The 15,056-nt window shown below is 30.7% G+C and overlaps 1 protein-coding gene across 17 annotated transcripts in view; it reads right to left on the bottom strand.

The window, feature by feature from the left end:
- The window catches only part of LOC143248987 (bromodomain-containing protein 8-like), a 154,349-nt gene that overhangs the window by 20,402 nt on the left and 118,891 nt on the right, over window positions 1-15,056 (bottom strand). For 13 of the 17 annotated variants that reach the window (XR_013027314.1, XR_013027315.1, XR_013027318.1 and 10 more), the window contains 3 exons: window positions 6,200-6,268; window positions 4,249-4,426; window positions 2,368-2,469 (listed from right to left, as the gene is read on the bottom strand). Coding sequence is in view for 9 of the 17 variants with exons in the window: in XM_076498085.1 (XP_076354200.1) it covers window positions 2,368-2,469; window positions 4,249-4,426; window positions 6,200-6,268 (349 nt within the window). In the remaining 8 variants the exon portion in view is untranslated. Of the gene's footprint in view, window positions 1-600; window positions 672-2,367; window positions 2,470-4,248; window positions 4,427-6,199; window positions 6,269-15,056 lie in introns of those variants that run through there. The other 4 variants (XR_013027321.1, XR_013027322.1, XR_013027316.1 and 1 more) reach the window with 3 other exon arrangements.

Raw genomic sequence — 15,056 nt, 5'->3', positions numbered from 1 at the left:
TATTTTATCTGTTATTTTCTCTAACCTCATAACCACTATAAAACATTTACAAAATGAATTCAAATTATCCTTTACAGAATGACTGCAATTTGTAACCAGAAACTACAACTGTTGTTCTTAATTGCTCAGAAGTTGTAACAGTATCTATCTGTTCATACTTAAATTTATCCTTTTATTATTCCTTAATCCACCTCTAACTAATAACCCCTCTGTACAAGTTGTAAATCGCTATGCAATTTCATAGCTCACATTAATGTATCAAATTACACAATGTATGAGCTGCTTGCGAGCATACCTTGTGAAGATATTTTTTTAATACCTTACCTCATTTAAGCTTTTACCTTTATAGTAACAAATAAATACACATGAAAAACACAAAATATAATAGATATTTGAATCCTTTGTTTCCTGCTATTGAATGTTCATTAAATATAAGCCTATTTTTTTATACTAATAGTACAAGTACACTAAATAGTTTTTACTTATCTAAATAATGCACCTTAAAACACAGAACAATAACAAGCACAAAGCAAACAACGTCCTATAAAAATCATAACTTTTCTGGCTTTCTAACTTTAGCATAAAAGCCTCTTAATCTTACCTTAAGCTTGTTAAGCTGAAGACTGCAAAAGACAATTTCAAACTGAAGTTGAAATAAACAATTCTCTCTACTGAAAACAACATAACATGTTATTTAATAGATTAAAACTGTAGCCTTCTATTGGTTAGAAATAGTACAGTATAAAACATCAGAGAACTACTGGCAACTTGTGAACAAGAGGATGTGACAGGCAGATTTGAAAAGTGGGTCTAATACCCTAATTTAAAATTCCTTAAACAATTAAAATTGAAGGCTACATAAATAAATTACAGAAGGGGAAAATCTAAAGAACAAATGTCACAATTCTCATAATTAGAAGACTGGGGATATTTTAGATATTTCCTTATAAAATTTAAAAAATCTGATTCATTAACTACAGTTAAATGCCATGTTTGTCTATATACAATGTAAGCAAAGTACTCTTATTAAATTTTTAATGTAATTCTCTAAACTGTTATTACACACATACTTTGACCTACCCATAGCAAGAGATTTAAAGAAAATATTTTAGCATTTGTATAGCTTAGTAAAAAGTCCTTTAAATTATCATAGTTACAGAACACTTTATTCTTTGTGCATATTATAAAAGTATATAAAATGTAAAACTTAGAAACCTATTAAGTAAAAAAACATAAATGAAAAAAGAACTAAATAAACTTCCTCAGTGGTTTGGTTTGAATTTTGCACAAAGCTACAAGAGGGCTACCTGCATTAGCCATCCCTAATTTTGCAGTGTAAGACTAGAGGGAAGGCAGCTAGTCATCACCACCCACCACCAACTCTTGGGCTACTCTTTTACCAAAAAATAGGGGGACTGGCTTTCACATTATAACATCCCCATGGCTGAAAGGGCAAGTATGTTTGGTGTAATGGGGATTCAAACCAAAATCCCTCAGATTATGAGTCGAGTGCATTTACCACCTGGCCATGCCAGGCTCTTCTCACTGAGGTATGTACACCAATTGCATGTAGATTATGTAATTGTGGCTGAACTTCAGCTATTTACTCCTTGAATGCTTACAACTTTGTTATGCATTTGTAGTAGTTGGGCAATGTTCAAAGAGCAATAAAACAATAAAATAAATGTAATTTATCAAATTTGTTTGGATAAATAATTGTAACTTTCTCATTCTATCTGCAGAATTCTAGATAAGTTCACAAGCAAATCTGCAGAAAAAATATTTAATTAGAAAATCTTATTTGTGAGTATAAGACTTGTAATGTTTGCTAAAAGCTTGCAAAATTTTATGAAAATACACTTAACTACATCAAAAGCTATAATACGTAACTTGTATAGTTTCATGATAGCATGGTAGTTAAAAGTTAGGTAAAAATAGTTTGGTTTGGTTTATTTGGAATTTTGAGCAAAGCCACATAAAAGCTATCAGTACTAGCCATCCCTAATTTAGCAGTGTAAGACGAGAGAAAAGAAAGCTAATCATCACCACCCACCACCAACAATTGACCATCACATTATAATACCCATATGGCTGAAAGAACAAGCATGTTTGGTGTAACAGGGATTCAAACCCACAACCTTCAGATTACAAATCGAGTGCCCTAATCACCTGGCTTAATGGGCCTAGGTCAAAATGGCCTAACCTGTAAACAGAGAATTAATGTAGATGTAAAATTAAAACTTTCAGCTACTTCTTGACATAGTTAACTTAATAATACCTTAATTTTATCTAGTAAATTATAAAAATTTATAAAACTACTGGCTTACTCACATTGGCTGTATTTAAGTTTTTTTCTTAGGCACTTACCTTATCATTGTTTTCTAACTTTTTTTCCCTGGTTTCCCTTTCCCTCCCTCTTAACACCTTAGTGTCTGCTGTCTGTACCATTAGTTGTGTAGCAAGAAAGTCCTATTGATTAAAATGAAAATTACATCAGCTCACCAGAATGTTCTTCTCAAGTAATTACACACATGTAGATATTAGAAAACCTAAACAATTTAAATTATTATTGTTATTTGGTACCAACTGTAATTCTACTTGATGATTTTATTTACTACTTAACATAAGCCCATAACTTACTTATTCTGGAAGAACAGATTCAAAATGAAATTATTCAAAGTTATTGTACTACTAAATTCTTGTGGTAACAGTTGATAGGTAACAAAACTAGTTATTTGATATTCTGAAAAACAAGACAAAACCTTAAACAGAGTTAAACTGAAAAAAACTAAAAGTTACTACTTTGTCAGCCACTAACAGGATCAATGTTCTTAAAATTTAGAGCAAATAAATAAGCAAAAAAATCATTTATCTCATGAGTTTGAAATATTCCCTATAAAAAAGAAAAGAGAAAGATCCACTTGAATTAGCCTATAAATATATTTTAAGAAGTGTTAAGAGAAAATACATAACAAATACATTTACTTGAAAGCATAGACACTGAGTAAAATAGGTTACAAGATAACTGAAGTGTGGACACTGATACTATAATGTTATATAAACATTAGCTAGTATAGTCTCAGACTGTAAACAACAAACTCAACAAAGTAAAAGAAAACATTTCTACATGACAGCCATTAGTTGCTTTTTCAATTCTTATGAATACTACATGAAAAAAATAGACACAACTAGTAAGAATAAAGCACTAGAAATATTCTTGCAGTTACTTCAGAGGGTAAAAATATGTTCACTTTGTTAATCTTAGGTAACTGTAATTGCTACACGGTATTATGTCTTTTAATTCACACATAAAACTTGATATACCTATCTCCATTCTCAAAATTGAAATATTTCACACATGAAGTAATTGCTTCACTTCAAATCATATATATATTTGGAATATTTCACCTATAAAAATTATACTAGTTGTATGAAGGGTTCATAAAATATGTAAAAGTTTCTAGTAGCCAGTTTTAGATGAAGCTGAAAATTTTGCAAATTCCAATAATTTCTTCATAAATATTTTATGAGATAATTTTAAAAACTATAAGCAAAATATGTGAATATACTAACCAATCTTATGTCTTCTGCTGTGCTAGAAGGAATTTTGAAAAATGATTTTTTTGTGTTTTTTAAATAGATTTTTCTGTCCTTGTACATTTTCTATAAGTCCTAGAATAATTAGATATACCTGTACTGAAGTAAAATTCTGTAAAACCGAGGTGTTTATTACATGTGTTTAGTGTTTGTTTGTTTTTTTATAATGTTCTTTCATCAACAGTTCTCATTAATGATTCTTCCAACACTGGTTGGATTTATTGCATTTCAAATGTAAAAATAATTGACATTTGAAATAATGCTTCTGAAACTATTCAGCCAGTAACAATAAGTTAGTAAAAAAAACCCTCAAGCAGTTTTTAACAAATATAAATGTGTTACAATTAACAATTCTTGGATTTGATATCTGTTTCTCATAAATGAATTACAAGTGGCATATATAAAGAACAGTGTTACATGTTAAATTGTGATAACCCCAAATTAACTATATCATGAGTAAAAAACAATAAAGTATTTTAGATTGTGTCAAACATCTAGCTTTAAAACCAACATGCCAAATCTAAATATATTTTAAAAAAAGCTAAAAAAAAGGAGAAAGAGAACCAAAGGTTTACTTTATCTCTTAAATATTTCTTGTTGGTAAACACATTATAAAAATAACTATGCATTAAAACACATTCTGTGGAGCACCTGTATATGTTCCATGACTTCCTTTTGCATTTCAATGGCCATTACAAAGACATCATGATCAGAACTGTTATACATGATGGCATTCTGAAACATCAGCATCATATCTCTTTGGAATTCCAAAGTTGTCTTGATGACACCATTTTCTATGTTCTTTTTTATAGCTGAAAGATCCATAGGTCTACACATATGCAAATAGATTGGTGTTTAGAAAACTGAGCAACTTTAACAATTATTACTACAAAGCTAACAATTTCAACACACATTTTCCATGAAAATCACAAGTAGATCCTTGTTCATAACAACATTACTCTATTTCACTATTTTCAAGTTTATGTTAATTTTGTAATTCATAGTTGTTTTTTCAATCATAAAACTAAATAAATATTTTTTATACCTCTGCCACAAATAATTTTGTTTTCAGATCAACTAAACATCACACCATATCAGCAAGTGCCCAATAGGATTAACAATAAAGTATTTGATTACAAACACACCACTGTGTTAACTTTCAAATTTTATTCCATTTTTATGAAATTCTTGCTATTCCCCTTATTACATTATAACATCACAAGATTGAATTTGTTCACATAAATGGTTATTGGCAATATTCTGTTTATAAAGGTCAAATAAATTCACTTTCAAAAATTATAAACAAACCATTTAGACTTATCATATAATTAAATGGCTTATACAATGTCAAAGAAAGAGTGTAAAGTTGAATAGAAGGGTACAAGCAACATAAAAATAGCATCAAGGTTAAGGTTTGAAGTGTAAATAATTCAAAAATATTATATAAGTTATACTGTAATGATAATGTTAAAATATAAGTGAATTTAAAAAGTGTTAAAGTTGTAATGTTGGCTATAAAGAACTTGTGTATACTACAGAAGTTAAACTGTTAGATATAAATACCTAACAGAGACAGCTATTAGCAATATCCCTTTCTTCTAACATTGTAAACTAGTACCATCTTACATAGTTGAGTTGGCTTAGTTTTGCTCTATAAATGATTTACTACTACAAAAATATCAGACATATATAATAATCAATTTGTGAAAAGTATACAAATTATAATTGTAAGTGCAACTTTATAATATACAGATATATACTGTTAGCCTTAGAGTGATTATGTGTAATTCACTTAAAATGTACCTGAAAGTTAAAAAGTTAAATATAAATAACTTACACAGGGTAAGTTTCAACCAGCAATAATTTTGCACAAGTTAACACGACTGATTTTTCAAAATTTTCAAACAATGTAAAATTTCAACTAACCTATACAATATTAATATTCCTTAGTATTATAAAATGTTTAATATATCAAAATGTTATACAACAATCAGTGATCTAAAAATAGCAAGGATTAAAATTTCTGTCATGAGGTGTTACTTCAGTGGAACTTTGGTTTGGTTTGCTCTGAATTTTGTGTAAAGCTACATAAAGGCTTTCTAAACTAGCATTCTCTAATTTAGCAGTGACAGACTAGAGGAAAGGCAGATAGCCAACACCATCCACTGCCAGGTCTTGGACTACTCTATAACCAAGAATAGTGGGATTAATCATCATATTATAAAACCTCCATTACTGAAGGGGTGAGAATGTTCAGTAACAGAGACTTGAACCCACCACCCTCAAATTGCAAGTTAAGTGCCTTAATCACTTTGTGAAACTTTGGACAGAACATAGTAAATTTAAGAAATTTAATGGATTATAGTTACTTATTGAAAGAAAAGAAGATGATATTTATACTTCTGTACCAAAGAAAGCCTTTTGTAAGATTCAAATAAAACAAAAATCCAAATTTTTAGAAAACTCTTTAACAAGTAAATCACAAAATACTAGCCTGTATTTTTAAACTGGTCAATTCATTTGCATTACATGAAAAATACCAGTTTTATTTTTCAATCATAAATGTGTACATGACTATAATATCAATGTAACTAACTCTCACCTGTACACAATACTGTGGTAACCAGGTGCTACTTCATTTGTGACAGGCTGAAGAAAAACACTTGCATATCTGAAATATCAAGTTACACATTAATTATCATTAACATTTGCTCAAACAGTCAAAAGCTAAATATACAAATAATACGTCTTATTCATTATAACAACAAAATTATGAGCTGTGTATCTGAAATTAGGTTTCTAGATAGTAACTAGTATAATAAACTCATGATTACTTTCTAAGACAACATGTATATAAACATGTGGGTATCTGTCAACTACATTTTGTAAATGATTACCATGATTGGTATACTTTTATGGTAAATGTTATTAGAGAAAAATATATAAGAACATTACCTCAAAAACCATAACTTCAGGTAACAGTAACAATGTTTAATCAAAATTCATGCATATTATCTAAAGCTCTAAAGCAATATAAAAATAAAAGTAAATAAAAACAACGAACAGAGTATTTATGATAAAATATTACTGATGAAACTTCTCTAATTTTTATAGAGAATTTCTCTATAAAATTTCTTTCTCTAATTTTTCCTTAGCTGAAAATGTATTTCTGCACCAAAAAAAAACTGTTACTTTTTATTTACTTCTATACAATTTCATGCATGTGCTACAAACCTTAACAAAGCTCCCATCCTACACAAGTCAATGTGTATTGTGTTGGCCTATAATGTAATAATCATTAGACTACAGTCCCCCACCAATACGAAAGTGACACACCCTCCATATACAATATCCCCCCCCCTGAAAAAAATCATATAAATGCACTAAAAGTTGAGAAAAAGGTGGTTCAGAGAGGTGAGTATCTATCTAAAATACATTTTCAGGAAATGTTAATTTCAGAAGTGCTACTCAAATCTCTGTATCACAAAGAGCTGGGATTACAAACAGAAGTTGATAAAGTAGCTGGTGCAGATAAATTAGAAAAATGAGCTCCTTCCTGAACAGAAAGAAATAGCCCATTGAGTTTGACATCCACAAGGTGAGGATGAGGTAGCCTAGTGGGTCAGCACTCAGTATGAAGACTCAATCCATCTCCTTCCCTTACAGAGGAGTTAATGAAAAAATATTATAATAATGTTCTCATGCTTGGTACTAACTTGTTGCTTCAGTGGATAGAATAACAGATTGCTGAACCATTCATTCTCTCACAAGCAGACAGCTCAGCATGACTGTGTAGGGCAGTTAGTGCTATAAATCAAACCAATTCATACTAGAGAAATACTTGTGAGATACCAAAAATTCAGTTGCAAGGAAATGCATTCCATACCTAACCACCAGACTTGGTTCATAATGTAGTGAGATGGTATCCTGTCCTATCAGGTAATACCTTAACCCTACTTCCCAAATGACAAGTGCATTTATTCAGTCTCACACCAGTGAGTCTGAACTGCTCAAAGTGAAATTCTCCATACTGACTTATCCAGTGGTTTGGAACAGTAGAAGCAAGAGTTTCACCACACTCTACTGGAATAAATAGAGAAAAGAGGGAAAATCAAGGGGAGAACACCAAAGGTGCATAGAACAATTTCATTAAGCATATTCACCTGAATTAAGCTCTATATAGAGAGACAATGCAAAAGATTACAACTAAAGACAGCAGATGTCAGTCACGTTCTACGAAAGGCAAACATGTAGTGTTGTCATTTTGTTTTTCTTGTCAAGTGCAACAGAGCCTGGAAAATATAATATATATTATCATGAAATTAAATAATTACATTCAAGTGAAGTTAAATAAATAAACAAAATCATAAGAAAGGAGTGCATTAAAAACAGCAAATGCCAACCTCTGATTAACTGTATTATAACCATAAATTTTTAAGCCATAAACAAAACAGATTAACATGAAACAAAATACGCTGCATATTTTTAAAAAGGATCCTAGGATACAAGCTACAAAATAGGATTATAAAATGTATCCAAGGTTTTGGAGGTGACTAGGAAGTAGGACCCACATTGCAGTGGGGATACACCATCTATCAGTCTTAACCTTTAATTCACTAGTCTCACATAAGAAAATTAGAAATTAGGAGAGTGAGATGTGGGTGCTCAAGCCCACAATGTCCCACATCTATATCACCCTTCAGTGCCTGCTCTCCCAAGTTAAAATAAGAATAATAAAAACATAAAAATATGAAAAATAAATAAATAAAAAATGAAAATAAGATACTGCCATTTGGGGATAAGATAAAACTTACCTCTTGAAGTAAGTTTTTCAATATGGTAGAGGCACTAATTAAAATGACATCAGTAAAGTGATAGTTTACTGTGATTGTCTTGCTTTTATATGCAGCTTAAGGTGTACATCTGCATAATGCAGTGCCAAGTTCTTAGATGACCTTATTTTTAACTAAAAATAATTTTTAGTAGAATTTCTCTGATTTTACTATGTTTGTATTTATTACAGAATAACTTAATAATTTTAATTAAAATTTCTTTATGAACTTGTTAACTTCACGAAGTAAGTTTTATCTTACTTACCACCAAAATGATAGTACCTTATTTTCATTTTTTTATTTATTTATTCATTTTTCATTTTTTTATATTTTTCTTATTCTTATTACAACTTGGGAGAGCAGTCACCTTCCCACAACTGTCTGCAAACAGTGAAGGGTGATACAGATGTGGGATGTTATGGGCTTGAGCACCCACATCTTGCTCTCCTAATTTCTGATTTTCTTATGTCAGAATAGCAAATTGGAGGTTAAGATTGATAGACAGTGTATCCCCACCGCAATGCAGGTTCTACTTCTGAATCACTTTCAAAACTAAGGATACATTTTATAATCCTACTTTGTAGCTTCTATCCTAGGATCCTTTTTAAAAATATGCAGTGTATTTTGTTTCATGTTAATGTGTTTTGTTTATGGCTTAAACATTTATGGTTATAATATAATAAATACCACCATAGCACTCTTATGAAAAATCGTCATCTCAAAAACAGATTGTTGGTAACCACACCCTCTGAAGCAAAACTAGCCATAATAATACCATGTTCAATAAAGTGACTGTGATACCTGATACAAAAAGAGGAAATACCAACTTACCATCAGTGACACTGAGGAAAATGATGAATAGAGGGAAATAAAACCAAAGGCAGTTTTAATGATCATGTGGTGTAAAGTAATGGGGTGCTAATAGGTAAAGGGGTTGTCCACATTCCTACCTGAAAAATCACATACAGAGAGCATCAACAATTAGAAGCAAGAGAAGATATAAGATGAAAAACAAGATAAGAAGAGACATTCACAACAAAGATCAAGGAAAGACCAAATTTATGTTAAGTGGAACATTCTGATATTTAGCTGGTGACTTCCTCCTCCTTAGAATTATAAAAAAGCCAGAAGTAAAACTCCATAATGGAATTAAAGAATGACTAAATGGAAGTTTTAAAAGGTTCAGAAGAGAATAGAAGTACAGAAAGAACCCAAAAAAAGCACCCAATAAATTCAACAGGTTGTAGTAAAGGAAATCCACAAGTGGACAAAGTAAGATATTAGAGCTTGCAAATCATCTCAAAAATCCACAATGACTATCAAAGAGAGAAGAACATGGATAATAATAAGAGGATAACTGCATAATGAGAAACTCAATGAAGCCCCTTGGTCCAAAATGAGAAGAGATGAATGCTAAACAGTTGCATCAGCTCAAGATGCCATATACAAGAAATATCCTGAAGAAATCATATCAGAAGGAAGAGGCTCAAGAAAGAAGTCCTGGAGAGGAAATTAGAGGAGACTCATGCAACAAGGGAGTACAAGATTCAGCATGAATTAATGAAAAAAGAAACAGTAAAGATGGTGTAGCATATTCCACCAAAACATGCAAGGTTTATTTTAGCTTTTGTATTCTTGCTTTTAATCTTACATAATAAATCATTGTGCATGTCTGAAATGATAGAGATGTCAATTTATTTTTGTCTTTCTGATGATGCACATTTAAGAGAATAACAGCAAATTAGTACTGAAGTGTAGAGGTATGTTATTAGCTGTAAGCTTTACTTAGTGATCCACATGGTTTCCAATTCAGCACCATTATCACAAGTCATATGAAACCCTGCATACATGTGTGAAAATCCTTAAAACTACAGTCCAGGTTTACAAAGTAATTCTGCTTGTGAAAACTTACTTGCTTAGACCCATAGCACCTTTAGTTGATCAATAAGTGTTCCTCCTAGTTTTACCAAGTGTAATTAACTGGTTAGATGAAACAATCTTGTGAAAGCATGAAAATGTATTTCTTATAGATACCTTCACTCACAGAATAGCTTGATCCTTCACAGATCTGTATATGAAATTTGCATGTCACTAGCCTAGTCTTAAGTTAACTTTCACCTAATAATCACACATTTAATAAGAACTATGACAGCACATGAAGACAACATCCTGTGATGATAGCCCTCCAGCAATAGAAAGGTGACAAAACCACCTCGCATGGTAATTCCCCTTAAGCACTTGTACTTAAAATAATTTTATTCTCAGCCAAAGAAAGAAGAAAGTGCACCAGAAGTGGGGTGGACAGGTGAAAAGGTGTATAAAAATATATCTACTGAAAATACATTTCTTGCAAAGTAAAATGATAACATTTGATAAAACACCCCTCCTCCCAGATAAGCTTCCTTTAAAACAACCAAAAAGAATCCCACTGAGTGTAACACCCAACAGTAGGGGTTGCACAAGGTCACATTTATGGATGACCATTTCTTGACTCAACCAGGGTAGACCCCATCTGGAAGGAAGAGAAAGAATGGCAAACAAGCCCCATGTGCAGGGAGGGCAGAATGTTTGCATGACCAATCAGTATCTTCACACAAATGGTGAGTGAGAAAAAAGTGTAATGTAATTAGGGTGCTATCAGGCTGTACTGTGTATGCTTGATAGGGGTAACAGTCAGTAAAAATTATATGCACTCAGGTCATGTTCAAACCAAGGAGAGGGAACTCATAAATCACTTAACAATAGTTATGTTCTTACAGACAATTAGTATCCTTTAGCCAGAAGAGATACAAATTCCATGTTAATAACACCACCATAAGAGAATGATGCAGAAGTCACCATCACTTGAAATTCATTATTGGTAAGCAGAATATTTTTTCCCATGATGTTTAGTAGAAAAAAATATATGTATATATAATAAATGGTTACAAAAAATTTAACAAACTATTGCAAATATCATGTAATTAATAAATAATTTTAAAACATGCCCATTCAAGACAAATGCTGAGGAAAAGAATGAAGTTATTTCAAACATTAGTGCTAAGGAGGGTGTTATTTTATAAGGAGGTTGTTTTGCCCTCCTATAAATGGAGGGCTCTTATTGGATGATGATGTTATGCACCAGCAAAGTTTATGTGACTGTTACATAGGAGTTAGCTCAAGATTAGTGCTATACAAATCTCACAGGCAGATGGATTAGGAATCAATCTTGGAAAAAAATCACTAATTCCATTGAGCATCCTTCTGTAATAGCAGCCCCAGGAACATGTTTGCAAAGAGCTTTTGATAAGCATTTATTGCAACAAAGTATATCTGACTTTTTGACAAAAGTAACTCAACACAAGCCACCAAAACATCTTCAAACTTTGAATCTACATATATAGTAATTGTTTTCAAGATGTCCTGTAAAAACAAACATCACATTAAAAACTAATGGTTTAAATTTTACTATGTTGAGAATTTGATGCACAAATAAAACAGGGCAATTACAGGAATTTCTTAATCATATAATCACTGTACACATTCTTTGATAGATTGTTTAGGCAGAGTGTTCATGATGAAACTTTGTAGAATGGACAGCAACTGCCTGTTGTGGAGACACAAGTGTAGAGGACAACGTTTCAAAAGTCTTCCGCCTTTTGTCTTCAAGTCAGAGTGTGTGTAGGTGTTGTCTGTCTTTTTATAGTGTCCTGGTAGATTGTGGAGAGCGTGTTATAATTGGTTGGATCATCATTGTTTCTGATTGGAGGATAGATTTCCTGTAGATTCAACCAATGGCAGCCATGAGTTACTCACCTCTAATCTGGAATCTCTGTTTAGTGAAGGTTTAATAGTGTGAATATAAAATAGAATGCTGAACAAACTAAATAAACAAGGCTTAATCAACAAAAAAACTAACCAAAGACCTAAGATCCAAGGAAAATTTCCCTCCTCAGTTCTACAGGCTACCTAAGGTAGAGGGAAACATGGAACACAAAAAGATATTACATGAGGGAAGGTGAAGTATTGTATCAGAATATAAAATGTTGGAGAGTGTTACTGGTAATTTATGAAAGAGAGGATGTGGCAGGTGGATGTTGATCAAATGGGATTGATCTTCTAGCTTATGACTCCATAAACAAACAAGTTTTAAGACTATAAAAAGTACGCTTTACTTTACAATACCTATGTTATAATAAGTAACTTTACATTAAATTCAATAGTTTTCAAAAGTTTAATAAATAAATTAAAGAAGGAGAAAACTTATGAAACAACTATCACAATTTTCACACTAGGGAAGATTGAGGTACTTTTTTAAAAAAAAACAATATTTCCTTATAAAGTTTAGACCTTAAAGCTTATATAATATTAAAATTCACTCTAACTATGTTTTGATGCCAAGTTTGTTCATACACAATGTTAATGAAGTAGTTTAATACAATTTTCAGTGTAATTTTAAAAAGTCATGACATGCTTACCTTGATCTACCAGTAGCAAGGGGGTTAATTGATTACATCTAATTAATCAATTATTCTTACTTAAAACTTGAGTAGTTAAAAAAAATGAAAAAATTAATAAAAACTAATTTTGATTAGCTGATTATTTCTGTAACATTAATAAAGTCAATCATAACTAAATTGACCTATTATTTTACATGTTACCAATAGATGGAGTGAATGTTAATAGGTGACTGATCATATAAATTAATTAAATCATTCCCTAACTCTATACATAAATGTATTTTTATGCAAGACCTATATGTGAACCAATAACCTGAATATTTTATATTTTTTTTTACAAAAAAAAGTGCCATTCTTTTGTTTTTATGCTACTCAAATTTTCATCAGCAGGTATTTTTTCTAAGGTGTGAATCAAAGTTTCCTGGTATAAATGTACTCATATGATAAAATTTTTTGCATGAACTTAAAAATCTGTATGTTAAATGCTCATGATTTCAGATTATAGAGAATTCGGGACATACTTCCTATAAAGTGTGCTTAAGTGTCAATAAAATAAATTAAATAATAGCTAATTGGTCCTCATTATCTGTTTTTGGTTGAATTTACTGCCTTATGCAATATATCTAACTGTACAAGCAATGAAACAACACAATGTTATAATGCACAAAATAAAACAGTACAAAGTTATATTAAATTAAACAAAAAGCAGGTTATACAGACATGAAATGGCTGATTGTCACCTCTTTATTTTAGTGAATTATTTTCTCATCATGATATACAAATAAATTTGGCATAAAATACATCTAATAATCCACACATTAATATAATACAAGTTTTACGTTCATAATTTTATACGGCAATATTTTTCTTTAAATCTTGATACTTCCCCATGTATGAGAATTAGAACATTCTCTTTCTAGGCATCCCTTCTCGAATTCATTTACCAACTTTCCAAAAATAAACTTTAGTGCAAATTAATTACAATGTATCATTGCTCAGGCAAAGCATAATTTTTTAGTCTTCAATCTTATTTAGTTACAGAGACATCTAATAGAAAATCATACCCACTTATAATATCCTCTCTTTAACACTACATTATGTATACCCAATAGATAGCAGAGGCTTCAACCTATAAAATGATGTAATATAATGCATTGCTTTCTGTATAAAGAACTGTCCATTTCACTTATAATTCATACTTTATTGCCATGGAAAACACATCAATAAGCTTAGCTGAATTTTTAATGGCTCTTGCCATATAGTTAGAAAGTCATACACACTTTTTGCATGTGATTATTCTGCATCCTTTGATGTGTTATTTAATTGAATGAAAAATTATTTAATGCACTAGTACTAGTAGAAAGAAAAAGTAGGGTTAAGTGTCATTGACAGTCAGTAGCCAAAAAATAAAACGGAGAGCCATATGTTTTGGTTTTGGTTTTTCGTGTGTATTCTTTATTTATTGTCATAATAGTGAATAAAGTTTAAAAAATGAAATTTTTAATTAAAATAAAGAACAATAAAATTTCAAGAGGTACACTCATGAGTTTCTCACAAGTTGCTCTGGACTTTGCACTATGTAATTCAATAGGGTAACACAAGCTGCACATTCACCAAATGATTTACAAATGTTATGGTAAGAATATCAGTTAGTTCCAGTTCAAAGGGCAATAAAACAATAACATTTAAGTATAAACAGATGTATACTGTTATGAGTTTAAAGTTATTTATGATGAACACCTGTAGTGTCCTATTACAACTTGAAACTATTCTAGATAGAAAAAAGGATAAGTTTGATTAAAAAAGATTTTTTGGTGGTTATGAGAACAGTAAGAATGACCAACTTTAATACAGTGAGGGTAGAGAAAATAACAAATCAAAATATTTTATTCCGAAAAACATATCTGAAGTTTATTTAGGAGGTTTTAATGATTACTCAAATGAAACTAGATATTTTTCAGATGAAAAAAGTACATTTAATGTAAAGATGAAAATCACTTTGCACTTGGAACAATCAACACTTTCATTCCATGTATTCATAGAGAAATCTTCATGAAAATGCTTCATTCCAAAGTGTGTTTTTTTTTACAATAATTATTGAAAGTTAGTAAAATCTTGTAAAGAAACACACAATATATTAGAAGTTACAGTACGTAAACTATAAAGTTTAATGTGGCTCATGAACTTG

Source organism: Tachypleus tridentatus, chromosome 4 (assembly GCF_004210375.1).
Source record: "Tachypleus tridentatus isolate NWPU-2018 chromosome 4, ASM421037v1, whole genome shotgun sequence".
Lineage (NCBI taxonomy): Eukaryota > Metazoa > Arthropoda > Merostomata > Xiphosura > Limulidae > Tachypleus > Tachypleus tridentatus.
Note: the sequence above shows the minus strand (reverse complement) of the source record. Positions and strands in the feature narration are given on the sequence as shown.